Source organism: Lolium rigidum, chromosome 3, assembly GCF_022539505.1.
Source record: "Lolium rigidum isolate FL_2022 chromosome 3, APGP_CSIRO_Lrig_0.1, whole genome shotgun sequence".
NCBI classification, from domain to species: domain Eukaryota; kingdom Viridiplantae; phylum Streptophyta; class Magnoliopsida; order Poales; family Poaceae; genus Lolium; species Lolium rigidum.
The window spans coordinates 261,462,618-261,481,733 of NC_061510.1; the positions used below are offsets into that span (position 1 = coordinate 261,462,618).

The following is a 19,116-nucleotide window of genomic DNA, read 5'->3' on the forward strand; positions in this document are numbered from 1 at the left end:
GGCATATGTACTATTACTGTAGTGTCTAGCAATTCAATTTGATGCAGTATTCCCTCCATCCCAAATGCGAGGCATGTTTTGATTCGGTAAGACAATGCTATGGAAGATAAATGGAGTAACTGTTGGTCAAAGTCTTGTCTCAACAAAGTAAAATACCTCTCATACCGGTGATTGATGGCTGGGAAGTGGGTGTGGCATGCGGGGACCGGGAGAAATCCTCCGTCTTTGACCACAGTGGCGGCGACGCCTTTGGGGCGCTGTGACCTGGTGAGGCGCCACTGAGGTCCCATCCCCTTACCTCCTACCCCTGTCCCGGGTGAAAGCCCAAAATCCGCTTGGATTGGATGGCGGTGGTGCCATGGGCGTCGTTCCCTCCTTGGAGGCGCCGTCTTGGGACAGGTGGTGTAGCGGCGAGCGGTGCCATGTTTGGTGGGTTTCTGTCGGCGGCGTGGCTGCTCTGCTCGGCTCCGCTGCGTCTTCAAGTTCTACGGCTGCTCCCAAGCTTTCTCTTCTCCTGTGTGTCCTCGTTGAAGCTGTTTGTGGCACCGGTGTGCCTGTCGCGGCGAGGTGGTCTGTGTGGATTGCCCGGTTGGTTTCTTGGAATGCATCTCTCCTTGTTCTAGGGTGAACATCTCCACCTGCCGACGGTACGCACCTTGCGATCCAGGGCGAGAGGGTTGGGACTCTCTTCGGCGATGGAGGAGGAAGGTGTTCCTTCGCTGACACCGGTTGGTGATCACTGTGTGCCACCCTCAATGTCATTGCTTACCTGTTGCTGCTTCTGCTACTGTCTTGGCGTTCTTGCAAGGAGGACATTGCCGGCTCAACCCGTGTTTCTGGTTTACCTTTGTGTGTTTGAGTTGGGTGTTGTGTGTTAAGCTGTTTCAGCATTCTTGTATCTCTCGGCCACACAGCTTTATTAATTTAAAGCAGGGCTTCTTGCCTTCTGTTTAAAAAAAGCATTCTTAGCTTTTATCTCTTTTTGCAGTTTATTGTCTTTGCGGAATGTCTGTTGACAAGCATAAAGAGTCTAGACTCTGATTTGTGGAGTGTATCATGGTGGCTGTGCAGATTATCCATGTCCCAGCAGAACATTTTAGATGAGCTATCATCCTCTTTGTTTGATGAAGTACAGGTACACAAAAATAAAATGTTGACCCACTTTGGTGAACTTGAAACGGTTTCTAGCTACTGGGGTTCTTTCTTAATTGACGGAGAAGGCTCTTCTTTAGTCTCAGCTGCTCTTTTGGAAGCTGGACTTGCAGAGAATATGTACGGTCTAGTTGATGCTTCAAGGTAAGAAATCATATTACAATTCCTGGAGTATACTTGCTGTAAGGCGATTATTCAAGATCACTAGTGGTAAACTGAATAACAGTATAATACTATTAAGAATGTATCAAGACATTTGTACATATAGATGTCAGACAGTAATGCCCCATTGTTGCTATTATGATCTCACTAGTTAATTTCTCTTAGGTTACATCTAAAATGGAGAAAACTTGATGCTTTTAAGAAAATGAAATTAGTGTACAAGTATAAATAACTTAGATAGTTGATAAGAAGTCAATGTTTTGTATGTTAGACACTCTAAATATTATTTCTCAATACATGCGGTGTTCAGAAGCTGTCGTGAAGTTAAAATGCTGTGCATACCATGTCTAGACTAACTCAGTGCACGGGCCAATAACTGTAAAAAGTTTATTACACATCCGAGGACATGTTCGGAAACAAATATTCTCTATACAAGAATCTTCCATGAATGTTCGATATCATGTCTGTGTTGTAGTTCTAGATATATATGTGCCTGATTTACTATTATAGGGTACCTCAGCTTTGCTGATTTAGCCCACTCGTATGCTGAATGACAGTGGGACCAGAAGATCTGTATCCAATCTGAGCATAATACTCTATTAAAAGAATTATGGCATTTGTATTTGTATAGGTTGCATCTGGATAGTGCTCAAGAGGCATGTGGGATTCATCTTTCTCTAACAGGGATTCTTGGTTTTCGAACAATACACCAGGTATATTGTGCTGGACCTCGTGGCACTTCCTGTTTTTGTTTTAGCTTATGGAGCTTGATGATAGAGGGACCATTTCATTTTGCAAGACATGCTTTTCAAATGAACGTATTGACTTCCTTTTTCTAAAGATAGTTTTATGAAACACCTAATTCCCTCATAGTCTTGCTCTTTGATGACCTTGTTAGAAAATGAGAAAACACTGATGTATCGATCACAATATTACTTAAATGCTACTTGATTTGTATCATTCATGTTGCTGTTGCATGACATGTATATGACGAATCATTGTCCCTTTATTTTTTTGTAAACAATCAATTCCTTGGTATAGGTGGTGAAGCAGCACAATGTTGTGGAGGAACAACTCCACCGTGTTGCTACAACGTGGGCAACACAATTGTTGAAGGAACCGCTTCATCGTGCTGCGCTAGATATCGCTCTAGGGGCGGGGCTGTCAAGAGTTCAATCTGAAACTCTCAACACACAAGATCTAGTCCAAGATCTTAAGGCAGAACACAAGGTTCCATTTATTTGATAGGTAGGGGGTACATAGTCCGATTTCATAGGTAGAGGTTGGACCTCTATTTATAGGCTGCATGAGCCTTCACTACTTAGCTCTACTCACAACTAGAGTGTTCTAGAGAACACTACATAATCTAGGAAAAGAAACACACACAACCTAGTTACAACTCATAGCTAGAACACTCTAGAAACCACTACAACACATATGACTATAGGACCAAACTACCTAGAATATAATAGAAGTGTGTAGAAGCTAGTACTAGATTTTAGTTGGTTCTATTTTATTTTATTTTCTCTTCTGTCCCTCATCAGGTGGATGCGAAGTCCCAAATGGTACTTGTTCCGAAGACCACTAAACCAGCAGGTGATGTGGTACAATCAGCAGAACTAACAAGAGCTCAGAGTGATGTTGTGGCTTCGAAAAAGACGAGGAGCTCTGTTCCTGATGAAAGTGATGAATTTTGTGATATACTAAGAACGCCTTCACTAGCACAAAATGTGACCGACTCGAATAGTGAAAGCACACAGATACAACTAACTCCTGTCCAACAGGCTGTTGTACTTGCACAATGTTTACATGTGAGTCGGAGGAGTCGGGGTGATGAAATGTCTGGTATGTTCATATTTTCATTTCTTCTGTGCAGTACAAGATACATTTGTTCAGTTTTAAATATTAACTATGTAATATATAATTGGTACCAAAATTTTCTATCTCAGTTCTCTAATAGGGTGATGTACTACTGTGTCCGAAAAATTTCCTATTTTGCAGTAAGGATTTTAAAATTGTGAAATGTTAAAGCATGATATGGTTGGACAGGATCCAGTTGTTGATCATGTCTTAGTTCTCTTTTAGCTGTTTCTCTTTTGTGGTTTGCCTTTGTTCTTTTGTTTGGGTCTTGATGATCCTTCTACACAAAGCCTAAGCTTAGAATATTTTATTCTACAGCCCCTAGTAAAATTGTGCAAAATATAGTAAAATAGTGTACCAAATGTAGCAATTTCCGAACAATGTAGTAAATAGTGACTTGGATAGTAAATAATATAGATTTCAAAATCACTATATTTTTGTGCATATTCTACTATACTTTGAACTGTTTTACTAGGGGGTGTAGGATAAGCTATTCTAATCTTACCGTGTATATTTAGGATCGAGCTAGTTCATACCGGGTGAAGTTACACCCACGTGTTTAAATCTTTTTTCTACTACCAGCTCAAGTTACACCCACATGTGTTTCATAGAAAAAAGGAGTCTGTGCCCCGAGATCTGCCATAAAAGGCCCAACCATAACAAATGCGAAGCTATACGGCTCAACTCTAACATAATTACCCTAATATAGCTGGCTCTTTGGGACATTTTAATATTCTCTAAGAATTCTAGGAACTAGCAGTATCTTCCATTCCAGAGAGTATGTAGCTGTATTATGTATGATACAATAATATTTAGGTAGCATAATTCCTTTTTGTAGGTAGTATGTGCTATTTCTTGGCACTCCTTTATACCTACATCTATAAAGTTATTTCTTAAATATACTAAAAACTATGTATTCAGTTGCAACTTTTCATGTAGTTTGCTTCCTAAAATCTTAGAAATAATATATGACTATATAAAAGTGTTAAAGTAGTATACATACTACTCTATAGTAGTATGAGATGTGGGTACACCGACATGTTTTTCATACAGTCTAGATAGAATCTAACATACCGCAGTTATGTATCTATAGTATGTACTCCCTCGGTTCACTATTATAAAATTGTACATACTAGTTAAAAGGTGAAGGTGCTGAAAGTCTTGAGTGTAAAAGCATAATGTAGGATGCTAGAAGATATTTTTGTCGTCGTTTGATATGGTTGTTTTCACAATACAACAACAACATCATAGCCTTTTGTCCCAAGCAATGTTGTACACATCTATGCATCATTTCAAAATGACGTTTAGTTTGTTTTACATACTTGGAAGGAATTGGAAAAGCTAAATGGGAAGAAACAAGCTTTTATGGTCAAAGCATTTTGTTTATAGTATTTCACAGTATTATCTTTGTTATTCTGTAATTTAAAACAGAGCTAAGTTGTACTCTTCAGCAAATACATGTTATCACGTATATATATTTTGAACTTCAATCTGTTTTAAAGTTAATTTGACCTGTTCTCAATACTAATACTATGCCTCAATATGTATATCTTTATATAATATTAGTTCATCTACGTGTTTGCTTAAAGTTTAGCATGTAAAACTGATTCTTCTTGGTTCATGCATTTTATTTTTACATAGGATGGGAGATGGCACCATACATAGAGTCAATTGATTCTCAAGATGATTCGTGCTTTGTGGTATGTTTTAATTGCATCTTAATTATTTTTTTTGGAAACATGTGCACACAAATAGGTAAAAGATTGTCCCCAATTTTTGGTCTCATTTGTGTGCTGGAGATTTTGCTCTGTATGCAACTTAGTTTTTATTTCTTACTCCCTCCTTCCGAAATAGAAGAGCCTTTTCATGATCTTCAGTGCACTTACTGACCACTAACATATACAAAACATATAGATTGGGCATATATGAATGATACTGTTGTATTTGTCTTGCAAAATACTTCAATGTCATATATCTTTATACTAATTTTGTAGACATATTGTAAGTGAAATCGTAACCAAAATCAGTAAAATATTTAACTGCAGTTACCTCAGATCTGCTCTTTGTCTCATTCAGGTCAGGAGCTTGTGTGATGTTCTGCGTATTAGGTGGGAGTCCACTCGCAGTCGAACAAAACAGCGTGCACTGTTACTGATGGAGAATTTGGTAAGTGCAATATCATTTCCCTACACTGAAATTCCTAAATGTTGCAGATATACTACATTCATCTTTGTAGAACAATTTTTTTTCTTCAGCTCTTTATAGATTCTGCTTTTTTGTTACCAGACTGTCTTCAGTTCCTTCATACTCTGTATCATCATTGGTACTTATTCTCTTAATGATAGTAAAGATTCGATTTAGCAGTTTACATTGGCTTTGTAGTCTTTGCTTCATGCACTAGCCAACGCAACCAAAAGTCTAAACTGTTGGAAGGGCTAGTACAATTCACTTATACACTTCACGACACCCCCTCTCATGTGTGATGGGAGAAGAGAAAGTCAACACGTGAATAGAAGAAGAGCACACGTATGAATGAGCATATACGCGGATAAAGAGGGCAGCAACAACAATTTTAGGATAAATAGCAAAAGCCAGGACTAGAACTCGAGACCCTGAGCTCTGATACCATGTCAAGCTTCATGCACTAGCCAACGGAACCAAAAGTCCAAAATGTTGAAAAGTGCTAGTACAATTCACTTATACACTTCACTACAGTTTTTATACTTACCAACGAAGGTGGTGGTGGAACTATTAAAGCATGTTATTTGGACGATGTGATGTGTCCAAGAATGCGCAACATATTAAAGTCTCAATCAATTCCTTTTTTAAAGATCTCTACCACACGTTGTAACTTAAGATGGCAAATAACATTAGGCGGTCAGTGTTGTATCCATGGGGAAGAGTGCATGAAGTCATGCTCGGGAATGCAGGCGTGTTCGCCGAACCTTATTAACTAATCTCCTGGTGTCATCTTGGTGTGATGCTTGTCATTGGTAGATCATGAGACGCCTTTCGACCTGTAACATGAGCTTTGTGAACACTTGGATATCTATGGTGTTATTTGTAACATGTAGGGTGGTTTGCGGATGGGCAGTTCATGAGCTTGGTTAGGGCATCTTCAACGGTCCAACACAAACAGACCCAAGCGGTCCATTTTGGTTTGCATGGACAGGGAAAAACCAGCCTAGTGGCCCGACACAAATGGGTCGAGGCATCCACACCTACCCATTTCAAGCCCAAATTTGGGATGGGAATGCGTTGGGGCGCAAGCGCCACGGACCACTCGTGTGTGCCCCGCTTAGTCCTCGGACACACCTGACAACCAAACGGCCGCTTCGCCGGCATCGTCACCCTTGACACCGACGAGGAAAAATAGGGGGCTGCCATCTAGCAGCACGGGCTCCAGCCCAGGCGATGAAGCCTGCGTACTAGTTTTTAAATTAGATGAATGCATAATGTTCTTCCTCTTGTTTCTCCATATAAATGGCGTTTTCCATCAATGAATAATGTTGTTTGACAATGTATGGGTTGCATCCTATCTAGGGTCTGGCTACCTGTTCTGGCCCATGTGGCCCATTAGCCCAAGTGGCATGGGATGGTATATAAGCTGCTGTAAGAAACCCTAAGATAGAACATAGCAGCTGCTGGCTGCTGCCCCAAAGGTTAGCCACTCTTCCTCTTCTACATGGTATCAGAGCCACCAACGGCGGTGGTGGTGGTGCCAGCGACAATCAGGGTGATGATGATGGTGTTCCTGTTGTGGCTTCTCTAAAGAGCAAGCATGGGGCCGTGCGGGATCTCGCGGCAACATATCCAAAGGAGGTTGAACACAGTGGTGCTTGTGGTGAAGTTGTGTTGCCGTGATTGGAGATGGGGGACGATCTAGCCATGGCCAAGGTGCTTGACAAGCTGGCCAAGTTGCTGGTGCAAAGACAACAGATGGGGCATCTTCTGCTATTTCTGGGGGCAGGCAACCCCACATGGGGAGATGTAGTATAAGCTTGAGCTCATGCCAAATACGATCAAGCTCGATGGGGTTGGAAGTTATCTGAGTTGGTCCAGGAGGGGGATGCTGATTCTAAGGACGAAGTCGATGGAAGGGTACGTGTTAGGAAAGGTTCTTGAGCCCGAAGAAAAAGAAAAAGGAGGGACATGAATGGAAGAAATGGAATGCTACAGATTCACTAGTTCTCACTTGGTTGTTGAATTCTTTGACACGTGCTGTTGCACCGTTGCAACATGACATCAGTGGATGCTCTTTCCACATCAACAGAGGTATGGGATGTCGTGTCAAAGATGTATTCGGGCAAGGGAAATGGCATGTTGGTCCCCCAAATTGAAGACACAATACATGATTTGACTCAAGGTGAGAAATCAGTAATGACATGTGAGAGAGTTGAGACGTGCATGGGCAGATCTGGATCACCTTGCCCCCTTGGGGATGCCTCATTCTGAATGTGTGGCAGTGGAGAAGTGGATTGAGGACACAAGGGTGATGAAATTTTTTAAGGGACTAAATCTTGCATTTGTGGGGAGGAGGGCTGCGCTGATGCATCTGCATCTTCCTCAAGTGGAAGAGGCAATTGCAGCCATGGCACAAGAAGGAACTAGGCTGAAACAAATGGAGAAAGTGGAGCTAGTACCTAAACCAACTTGCTATGTGTCAGATAAGCACGGGACACGTGATTTCTGCAACTGTGGAATAAAAGGGCATCTAAGTTATAACTGTCCTGCTCCAAGACGTGGCTGTGGAAGGGAGTATGGCCGAGGAAATTTAGGGGGAGGGGGTTAGAGGCAGGAATGCAGGGTATTCCAACCATCAATTTAGTGCTAGAGCAAACATGACAACCATGGATGAAGGGCAAGGACAATCTAGTTCAAGCCAAAGTGAAGTCAAGATGGGAGAGCAGCAAATAGATGCAAGTTTTGGGCACTTTGCCTAGTTTGTCTACTTGGATGAAGGTAAAAGTACCTCTATATCTATGCATAGATTAGATTTAGAATAGATACTAGACTCTAGAGCATCCAAACATGTTGTTGGTAGCATTGGAGAGTTCGAATCATATAGGCTAGCCACTCCAATGCATCAAGAAACTATTGAGACTGTTTTTTTTAGACAAACAGGGAGCGCTCCCCAGCTCCATTCTCATTATAGAAAATGAAACACATAGCGTTTTAACAACATAGTAATAAAAAGCTAAAGAGATCCAGCCCATCAGCTAAGCTGAGGGTCTTAAGAAACATATCGAAAAGCTCTAGACAAGAGGACAGGTCATCAAACGAGCATCCGATCCCAACTTGCCAAGAAGCGGATAAGCCCAGCTACACTATGTTTTTAAAGCACTAAAGCACCTCCTCACCACACCTGGACCATGTCATCGGATCACCACATGTATGTTGCCCGATTCTTCCGGTGCTTCGACAGGTAGGCTCTCCGAGGCACGCCCTTGATGGGTAGAAGCCGTGGACGACTTCCGAGTCGAGATCCAATCGAACGAAGTGCATTTCGATCCGGCATCGGCGATGGCACCGTTCTCAGTCTTCTCACCAGGGCGCATTTGAATTTTTCCACCAGATCCCATTCCAGGTGTTTGAATGGAACCTGCCAGATCCTTAGATATGATAGAAGTAAGCCCCACACCTGTTTCATGGACAACCAAGTTTTCCTGTTAAACACCAAATGGTTCCTATTGTTCCAAATGCACCATATAACTGCAGATGAGACAACATTTAACTGCTCAAACTTTTTATTGCATAGCTATTTTGATGCAAGGGATAAGTAATCAACAATTTCTACACCAAAAATCTCTTGCACCACAGACCAAAGCAACCTAGATATCGAGCGAGTCAAAGAACAGGTGTTTAACAGATTCTAATTCACTACAAAGCTCACAATACAAAGGTTTTTGAATACCCCTATGCCTAAGATTATCCCTAGTCATGATTTTGTTTTGGGACAACAGCCAAAGAAAGATTTGCACTCTAGGTGGGATTTTTAAGTCCCAGACAGCAGGCAGGAAAACTGGTTGAACCCCTCTAAAATTGATGATAGCATACAAAGATTTAGAGGAATACACCCCTTTCGATTCATACTTCCAGATAAGCTGGTCCTCTTCCAGAGAGAGGATGATAGTTTGAGCAATTTCACGATTGAGACTGTTGATGATTGAGACTGTTGATGATTGAGACTGTTGATGGTACAACCCAGCCAATCAAAGGAACTAGAGTTGAGTTGTTCAGTGCACAAGAAATATTAAGCTATCATCAGTCCTACACGTACCTGCATTTCCTAAGTGCACTGGTTGATCAAATAGGTCGTCGTGTAATCGTTGATAGATACGTAATCTTTGTACATGAGAGGCCGAGTGGAAGGAAGATTGGAACCGGAACCAGGCGTAGAGGCCTTTGGTACATGGACCATGATGAATCATGCAAACTAGGAGGTTCAGCACTAGTTGCAGCACTGCTGGAGAAGGAGAAAATTGCTATGATGCATCATTGTAGAATGGGACATGTTGCTTTTGATAAAATGCCTAAAGTCTTTCCAGATGTAATGAGTGAAGTTGATAAGACCAATCTTAAGTGTGAAGCATGTGAGTATGCTAAACATACCAGAAACACCTATGTGAGTAAGGGACTCAGAAGTATATTCCCGTTTATGCTTGTGCATTCTGATATGTGGACATGTCCTATTTCCCCTATCAGGGGGATGAAGTATTTTGTGACATTCATTGACTGTTATTCTCGAATGACTTGGGTGTACCTTATGAAGCATAAGGACGAAGTGCTTTCTGCTTCTAAAATTTCTATGCATATGTTAAAACCCAGTTCAAGGTGCAGGTCCAAATGATCAGATCAGGTAATGGGACAGAATATATTGACAAGAAGTTTGTTGGGTTCCTTTCTAATCATGGTATTCTACATCAGACATCATGTCTAGACACTTCACCTCAAAATGGAGTGGTAGAGGATGAATTGCCACATTTTAGAAGTGGCTCGATAATTGATGTATACCATGAATGTTCCACATTTCCTATGGAGGAGTGAGGCAGTGATGACTTGATGACTTCTACATTTCTTATCAATCGTATGCCCTCAAGAATACTAGATATGAAATATCCTTCTGAACTATTACTAGGAGAGAACAAGTTTGTGGTTCCTCCCAAGGTGTTTGGCTGCACTTGCTTTGTTCGTGATCACAGGCCCTCAATGACAAAACTTGACCCTAGAGCTATTAAGTGCATCTTCATTGACTATCCTGCTGGACAACAAGGATATAAATGTTGGAGTACCTCTGAAGTGGCACACATTTGTAAGAATATGACCCCTTTTATTGTGAAAAAACAGATTTGAGTGCTATATTTGAAGGGCTTGACCAGCCACTGAATATTGTTGGTGAAGAGAGGGAGAGTGCAAGTGGCGGCAGTGCAAGAAACAACATCTCTCCTCGGGTGAAGTAACAACCTCAACAACCTCTGATTGTTGGGTCTTTACCACTTGTTCTACCAGAATTGCCACATGCTAGAAGTTGGCCAAAGCCAAATGAAGAGCACGATCTTTGTGTGTACTCACGGAGACCATGGATAGAAGAATAGGTGGAGCACCATGCAGAAGAACAAGGGGAACAACAACCGTAGGGGGAGTTACGGTTGTTGAGGCTGATTTTCTTGAGGTCCGCTGGCAATACAATGTAATTGTTAGATTTGCCTATTGCTTTAAGGGGACAAGAGCAGCTACCTTGAAATAAATCGATAGATATGGCTTGGTACACAACATCACTAACTATTTATCATATGAACCTTTATCCCCGTCATATAAGGCATTTGTTGCGTCTTGCAATTCCAAGAGATTGGAGGGCAGCCAAGCGGGATCAGAAGTGGTTTGTAACTATGAAAGAAGAATTAGAGGCGTTGTTGGGAATTGACTACTCTTTCTAGAGGAAAGAATGCAGTCATTTGTAAATGCGTCTATACTGTAAAATAGAGTAAAACGTACGGAATTGACTATGATGAAACATTCACACCTGTGGCAAGTCTCATGTGCAACAAACTTTGGATGGCCTGTGAAAATGCGTTCCTACATGGTGATCTGCAAGAAGATGTTTACATGGAGATTCCCCCGAGCCTAGCATAAGCTAAAACCGAAGGTAAAGTGTGCATGCTAAAGAAGTCGCTCTATGGATTAAAACAATCTCCTAGAGCTTGGTTTGATCGATTTAGAAGAGTTGTGTGCGAGATGGGATATGGACAGTGTAATGGGGACCAAACTGTATTCTATAGACATTCAAATCAGAAAATAACAATTCTAGCCGTCTACATGGATGACATTATAATCACATGAGATGATTTCTATTGATGCTTTCCTCAGTGAAGAACATACTTGACCTGAGTGATCCCATTGATGATTTCCACCTTCCTTTATCAAACCAAGCTTTTGAGGAATTCCATGAATTGAACCACCTCATCGAACAAACAAGGTCTGCTCGGAATGCGGATGGTAATGACATTTGGTCTTATAGCTGGGGCAATCATTTCTCTGCCGACAAGTTTTACAAATTGAACTTTGAGCACATTCAAGCTCCAATTTTCTCTCCTTGGATCTAGAAATCTAAATGCACACCAAAGATAAAATCTTTCTTCTGGCTCCTTGCCAATGACCGACTAAACACGAAGGATATGCTCATAAGGAAAAGCTACACTTTCGAAGACAATGGTCTATGCCCAATTTGTGACAACAGTTTGTTGGAAACCAGGGATCATCTTTTCTGGAGCTGTACCTTCAGTAGGCAATGTTGGGAAAAAATTAACATCATGATCAATGACAGCCTTGAATTCCTCCAGATGATTACAACAACTAGATGCAACTTTGGAAAACCTTTGTTCTTTGAAGTTTTTGCCACAGCTTGCTGGAATATTTGGAAGCGTAAGAATGGTCATATTTTTGATAATGAAGCACCTTCTGTTAGAGCTTGGACCTTTTCTTTCAAAAGGGACCTCTTCCTCCTTTCTTACAGAATCAGAATGAAGGATGATCTCAAATCCCCCCTTTTAGCCTGGCTAGACGCTCTATAGTTCCTTTGGGCTATGCCCTGGCCTAAGCCCTTTTGTACATTCCTTTCCTCTAACTTGTACATATTATTCTTTTTTTAATAAAAATTACTGTTGGTGCCTCCCCTACAGTTTTCAGCTCAAAAATCACATGAGATGATGTAGCAGAAATAACAAATAACAAGGGTAAAGAATTGTCTAAGCCAAGCCTTTGAAGTCAAAGGGCAACTTAGATACTTTCTTGGAATAGAGGTGGCAAGGTCAAAGAAGGGACTAGTTCTATCACAACACAAGTATATCTTGGACCTTCTCAGTGATATGGGGATGATGGAATGCCGTGCAGCTCCAACACCCATCGATAAAAATTAAAAGGTAACATCTCAATGTGGCGAACTCATAGACAAGGAGTGATATTAGAAAGTGGTGGGAAGATTGTTATACTTGTGTCACACAAGACCAGATATTGCATGTGCAGTCGGTGTAGTGAGCAGATATATGCATGAGCCAAGAAATAGGCACATGGACGTTGTTCATCGAATTCTAAGATATTCGAAAGGAACTCCACAAAAAAGGTTATGGTTTGAAGCAAATGGACATCTAACAGTTGATGGTTATAGTGATGCCGACTGGGCAAGCTGTTTAGATGATAGAAGGTCAACCTCTAGTTATTGTGTATTTGTTGGGGTTAACTTGGTAACATGGAGAAGCAAAAAACAACCACTAGTATCAAGATCAACTACAGAAGCAGCATAGCCATGTCTTTAGGATTAAGTGAGATGCTATTAGCTATGTTACATGGTACGGGGATATGAATACATCGATACAGCGAAATGGCATTTTCTGAAATAGACTTACGGGATACGGCGAGTATATGCATAATTTCATTAGAAATCACGGCCAGTAACCAATATTATAGAGGATGAGAAAATTAATGTTAATGAAATGACCTAATCTTTTTTCATTTGTGGTGATCTGAAGGAGTAGTTTCCTTTCCTTGAGGTGGGCTTTGGATCGAATGGTACATGCAACAGGCCCGGCCGTAGTATCCCTGAGGTATCACCTGCGTGTCCTGGCCGAATTTTGATTTTTTTCTTTATTTTAATTCAAAAATACGGGATATCCCACATGTTTTCTTGTGTATCCCTGTCTTGGTGCAGTATCCTGCATCGATATATGGTACCTATGGGACTAATCCTGCAACATAGGCTATGGGTAAGAAACCTTCTGAGTGAGTTGAAGGCTGGACACTTGAACATATGGTGTTTTAACAAGTCAGCAATATGCATAGCAAACAATCCAGTCTAACATGATAGGACAAAGCACATTGAGATTCACAGATTCTTCATTAAAGAGAAGTTAGATGCTAGAATTATCAATATCAACTATGAGGGCAACAGATCGCTGATTGTCTAACAAAAGGTTTGGCTGCAGACAATGGGGAGGACACGACCCGAACAGACCAGAACTGTCACTTTTGCTGTACGAAATGGGTCGGGCCGCTGGAGATGCCCTTGTATCCTAGAGACTCAGATGAACTCATGTGTTCCGAGCACTTATAAATTTCCATGAACCAAGAGCACATTGTGCCCTGAGAAATAAATTAAATTTTGATTCTCCATAAGACCAAAGTTTTTTTCCACATTGGGACGGGAACTGAAGTTCCACAAAAGTGTTAAAGCACACAAAAAGAATTGGATGTTTGCATGTCTTAACTTGTGACATTTGGTACATTTAAATTTCCTTGAAAATACTATCTACTTAGCTCAAACTACTGTATTTTCTTTGATGATATTATTGTTAAGATAATATACTAATGTAGTTTCATGTAGTGCAAACTACTGTATGCCAAACTACTTAGAGCATCTCCAGCCGCGTCCCCCAAAGCGTCCCCCAAAGAGATTTGGGGCGCCCCGGACAAAAAAACCTTTCCAGCCGCATCCCCCAAAGCCCATTTTTGTCCGGCGCGCCCCCATACGGTGTCCGGCGCCCCGAGCCCGTCCCCGTCCCACAGGGGACGCTCCGGGCACGCCGGACACAACGAAAAGCGAGGCGGGGAGTGGCGGGGCCGACCCGTCGGCCGGCACGGTTAATTTTAACCCTAACCGTCGCCTACCTCGCGACGGAAGTTATTCGCGCGCGGTGACACACGGCGGCATCTTTGCCTTAATGGCGACGGAGGGGCGGGCGAGACGTCTCGTCGGTGCTGCGCAGCCTCCACGCGTCGCCGGCGTTCGCACGCCACCGCCCGTTCCCGCGCGATCTTCCCGCCTCTTCTCGCCTGTTCCCGCGCTTTCTTCCCGACGCCGGCGTCTATAAAAGGTCTCCCGGCTCAATGGTAGCCACCACACCCCGCCGGCAACAAACACAGCCCTCATCGCTCCACCGCCGTCTCCTCCACCACTAGTGGCAATGGCGAACCGCCCCGCGCCGGCCACTTCCCTCCACCGCCGTCTCCTCCACTTGCGGTCCCGAAACGCAGGTCGACACCGACCCCTCGGCAGCGGCCCGGGAAGAGCGATGGCGTGCACACCGTCGGAAGTGGTGGGAGGCAATGCGACGACGAGGCCCGCCAGCCAGCGGGAGGCGGCGCAGGCGGCGGATCCGGCGGCGTTCGCGCCCATGGCCCCGCTGCCGGCGAGGCCGCGGCGGCAGCGGCGTGGCGGAGCGGCGGGACGCCACCGTTGCGGCGTCCCGACGCCTCGACGAGACAGGAGGCGCGACGGTGCCGGTACCGGGCGGAGATGGAGCAGCGGTGGGCCGACGAGCGCCGGCGCCGGCTCGCTCGAGCGGGATGCGCCGTCACCGAGATCGGCGGGAGTCGATCGAGCACCGCCGGCAGCCGGCGGCGGAGGAGCGTCGGCAGCGGGAGGCGGCGCCGGCGGCGATCCGGGGAGGCGGGCAGACCGGTTGGCGGCGGAGGCCGACGTGTTGGCGGCGGCGATGATGGAGGCGCCAACAGATGTGGAGGACGATGCGCCAATGGAGGAGGAGGAGGCCGAGGCGGAGGAGACCGAGGTGGAGGACGACGACGACGACGAGTTCGAGTGGTCCGATGACGACGGGCCGCACCCGGACGAGACGGCCGATCAGCAACACGCGCCCGTCGAGTCCTTCGAGTCGGAGAAGAAGCTCCAGGACGACGCCCGTGCCCGCGAAGAGGAGCAGATTCTACGCGCCATCGAGCTCTCCCTCCAGGCGGCGCAGCAGGGGAGGGCGGAGGAGGACGCGCGGCGGGAACGGAGCCGTCGGGCCAACGCCGAACGCAAGGAGAGGAGCTGCGGCGTAGGGGAGGCGACGACGGGGCGGGGCCGTCGAACGCACCGCTGGGCGGTCAGTAGTGTAGGTTTAGATGAAATCTAGCCGTTTTCATTCAAACTTTGTAATATATAATCAAAATTGAATGAAAACCTTTATTTTCGTGCACCAAAATTCATTTGGGGCGGCGTTTGGGGGACGCGGCTGGGGAGCGACGTCCCCCAAAGGCGGCACGAACAAAACACGTCCCCCAAACGCTCAATCCGGCGCGGTTTGGGGGACGCTTTGGGGAACGCGGCTGGAGATGCTCTTAGCTCAAACTACTATAGGTCATGTAGTGTATGTATTAATTAGGACCACCAAGTATGACCAGATAATTAGGACCACAAAAGTGTTAAAGCACACAAAAAGAATTGGATGTTTCCATGTCTTAACTTGTGACATTTGGTACATTTAAATTTCCTTGAAAATACTATCTACTTAGCTCAAACTACTGTATTTTCTTTGATGATATTATTGTTAAGATAATATACTAATGTAGTTTCATGTAGTGCAAACTACTGTATGCCAAACTACTTAGCTCAAACTACTATAGGTCAGGTAGTGCATGTATTAATTAGGACCACCAAGTATGACCAGATTAGATTTGTCTGAGTGTTAGTCCATTGATCATAACAAGTGCTGGATCTTATTCCAAAGAAGTTATGGCAAAGTATTTGTCTCTGTGCTAATATGTTCGATACATATGCATATGCTGCTACTAACATGCAAACTTGATGCATTCCTTAGGTTGAAGATATCAGCAAAGAATTTCCTGTGGCTTCAGAAAGAGCCAGATTGATTTTTGGAGTCCATATGCCGACTCTCCCTGCATTAAGAAAGTATGCATTGACATGCCCAAGCCTTCTTACATATTGCAGTAACCCTAGTCACTAAATGTGACTTATTTTGCACCTTGTGAACTCAGAGAATATGGGGAACTGTTGATAAGTTGTGGTTTACTTGGAGAAGCTCTGAACGTTTTCAAAGATCTCGAATTGTGGGATAATCTCATCTATTGCTATCGGTATGAATTTCCATGTGCAAAGTAGCTCAAGTTCTTCCAGCTGAAACCGCCCTGTAATAACTTAGTCTTTGTTATTTGGCAGATTATCGGGCAAACTTGCGGATGCAGTTAGTCTAATAAATACTCGGCTCTTGATTACGCCCAATGACCCAAGATTATGGTAAGTAGATCTTGGAGATTATTTTGGATTTATTTAGGTGGGATATATTATATTTTTAATAAGAGTTGCAGATAATATTTTTCATCCCCTCTTCCAGAGTTTGCTATGCTTAAATCAGCTTTTGTATTTATTCTTTTTTCTTGATTTTCCACTACAAAAAAGAACCGAAATGATATTATTACTAGTACGGTGGCAGATGTGTCTCTGTTTATGCACTTTATAGATACTTTTCTAACCGTGCATCAGTCACCCCACAAGTGGGAAGTGAAAACATGCACCAGTCATCCCCATGGATCCATCCTTGACTTGGTGGCCTCTCTTTGCTTCATTCTGTCGTCATCTTGCTCCATGTCCTGTCGTTGTGCCATGCAGTCATGTGCGCCTTTCTGGTAACTTAGGGTTATTTCCATGTGGGATGATTCTGCTCAAGCTTGTGCTATTTTGTATTTCTCTTGGCACCAAATAGGTAATTTCTGTTTGTTGTTGAATAGCTTTATTTTTATTTAGGTGTTCACTTGGTGATGCTACAAATAACGACGATCATTATAAGAAAGCATTGGAAGTCTCAAATAAAAAATCCGCTCGAGCTCTGGTATTCTTCTCTCTTGTTTTGCTCACCAGCCTCTTGTTGTGTTACTAGTGCATAATTTTATGGGAAGTGGTCTTACATTCTCTTGTCTTCCGGTGTAGCGCTCTCTGGCTCGTAGTGCGTACAACAAGAATGATTTCTATGCATCCAAATTTTTTTGGTAAAAGAATACATTTAAGCTACATGTATGTTTACAGTTGTTACTTGCTTGAAAATCACTTACTTTAGAGCTTTGGGCAGGGAATCTGCATTGGCATTGAATTCGTTGCATCCAGATGGTTGGTTTGCCTATGGTACATCCGCATGGAAGGTAACTTTTTTGAAACAATTTTGTATGGATGTTTGCTTACTACCTATATATAAATATATTTTGCCGGGTAATATGGATATGTGATTATTCAGTAAGTCACTACAAGAATGTATTCTTCTACTATCAGAGATTTGTCTGTTGGGAGTATATACCAAGTACTGTGCAATTTCTTACTTTGATTTAGGTTCCCACGCCCCTCATTGTGCTCTGAATTATTGTCTTAGATCCCATGACACATATTATAGTATTTCTGCCCTTGCACAATTATTTTTTCTTTGCCAGTGGCATCAACTGGGACATGCATCATGAGATAATTCTATTTTATAGTTATTTTGCTATGATGAATGAGAGAGGACTTGCGAACATATTTTATGACCTGCTGCACAAAAATAGCCACGAAAACAGGATTTTTTGTTAACTAATCTGTAAGATAGGCAGATGCTGGTTAGGCAAACGGGATTATCATAATCCGCGAAAATGCCAGACGAAGGTTTCTTCTGTTAGAATTATATACTTTGTATGTGTAGCTTAGGGAAAGTCTAGGGTAAGCCCATGTATATGCTAGGTTATATGTCTCTGAATCAAGCGATAGAAAAATTGAGTTGGAAAATTGACATCTTGCAGGGCTAGTCAATGCAGTGCTTGCCTTAATGTTGATTGTGCCCACAGACAACATGTTTTTCTGTTCTCACAATTTATCCTCTGCCTGGTCGCGAACTTCTGTCCACCGTAATAATTGTGTACATTTCATCGTGTGTGCATTTTTCCTTTGCAGGTGCTTCAATATATTTGGTTGCTCATATCATAACAGATGAACATTCTTTATATTCATTTTTGCAAAAAAAGCCAAGTTGAACATGCATCAGCTGTTGTCTTGTTTTGTTCATACAGGATAAAGATCTTGAGAAGGCTGTGGATGCTTTTAGTCGTGCTGTGCAGATAGATCCTGAAAATGGAGAAGCATGGAACAATATAGGATGCCTGTATGCTCACCCTTCTATATTTATTCCTTCATTACTATGTTGTAGTGGTGATGGCTTCAGGTGTCCTGGGGTCCGTATTTCATTTCATTCACCTCATAGTTGCACTTCGCTTCCCTCCCTTTGCACTGTTGATGTTTCTTTATTTCAATTGAACACTTCAGTTCACCAGGTCAAACTAGCGTCAGAACAATGTTCATTTTGACATGTTCACCTTATTGGATAGTACTATGTTGCATCTTGGTCTAAGAATAACCAGCTTCCATAAAAGATGCACAGAGTGACTCGTGTATAGGCTTATTTGGAAATTATAGTGTACCAACATGCAAGTCAAAGCTGCTACATAAGATGTAATGCTAAGGTGGGGTTACATGTTCCGGAGAAGGAATAACCACTCTTCTTGGTTTTGTGTACTTGTTGAGTCAAGAAATACTCGTGATATTTTGATTATTATGAAACCAACACAATTTTGATTTTTGTAACATAGATTTGTTGGAAATTCTTTCTTCCTGTTGTACGCTGGTAGGTGGCTAGA

The 19,116-nt window shown here is 42.8% G+C and overlaps 1 protein-coding gene across 1 annotated transcript in view; it reads left to right on the forward strand.

The window, feature by feature from the left end:
• LOC124696448 (tetratricopeptide repeat protein 27 homolog) overlaps positions 1-19,116 on the forward strand; it is a 32,888-nt gene that overhangs the window by 2,017 nt on the left and 11,755 nt on the right. The window contains exons 3-14 of the mRNA XM_047229176.1: positions 989-1,296; positions 1,946-2,027; positions 2,859-3,159; positions 4,816-4,874; positions 5,251-5,340; positions 16,266-16,357; positions 16,444-16,542; positions 16,625-16,702; positions 17,210-17,294; positions 17,393-17,451; positions 17,532-17,601; positions 18,493-18,584. Coding sequence (XP_047085132.1) covers positions 989-1,296; positions 1,946-2,027; positions 2,859-3,159; positions 4,816-4,874; positions 5,251-5,340; positions 16,266-16,357; positions 16,444-16,542; positions 16,625-16,702; positions 17,210-17,294; positions 17,393-17,451; positions 17,532-17,601; positions 18,493-18,584 — 1,415 coding nt within the window. The remainder of the gene's footprint in view (positions 1-988; positions 1,297-1,945; positions 2,028-2,858; positions 3,160-4,815; positions 4,875-5,250; positions 5,341-16,265; positions 16,358-16,443; positions 16,543-16,624; positions 16,703-17,209; positions 17,295-17,392; positions 17,452-17,531; positions 17,602-18,492; positions 18,585-19,116) is intronic.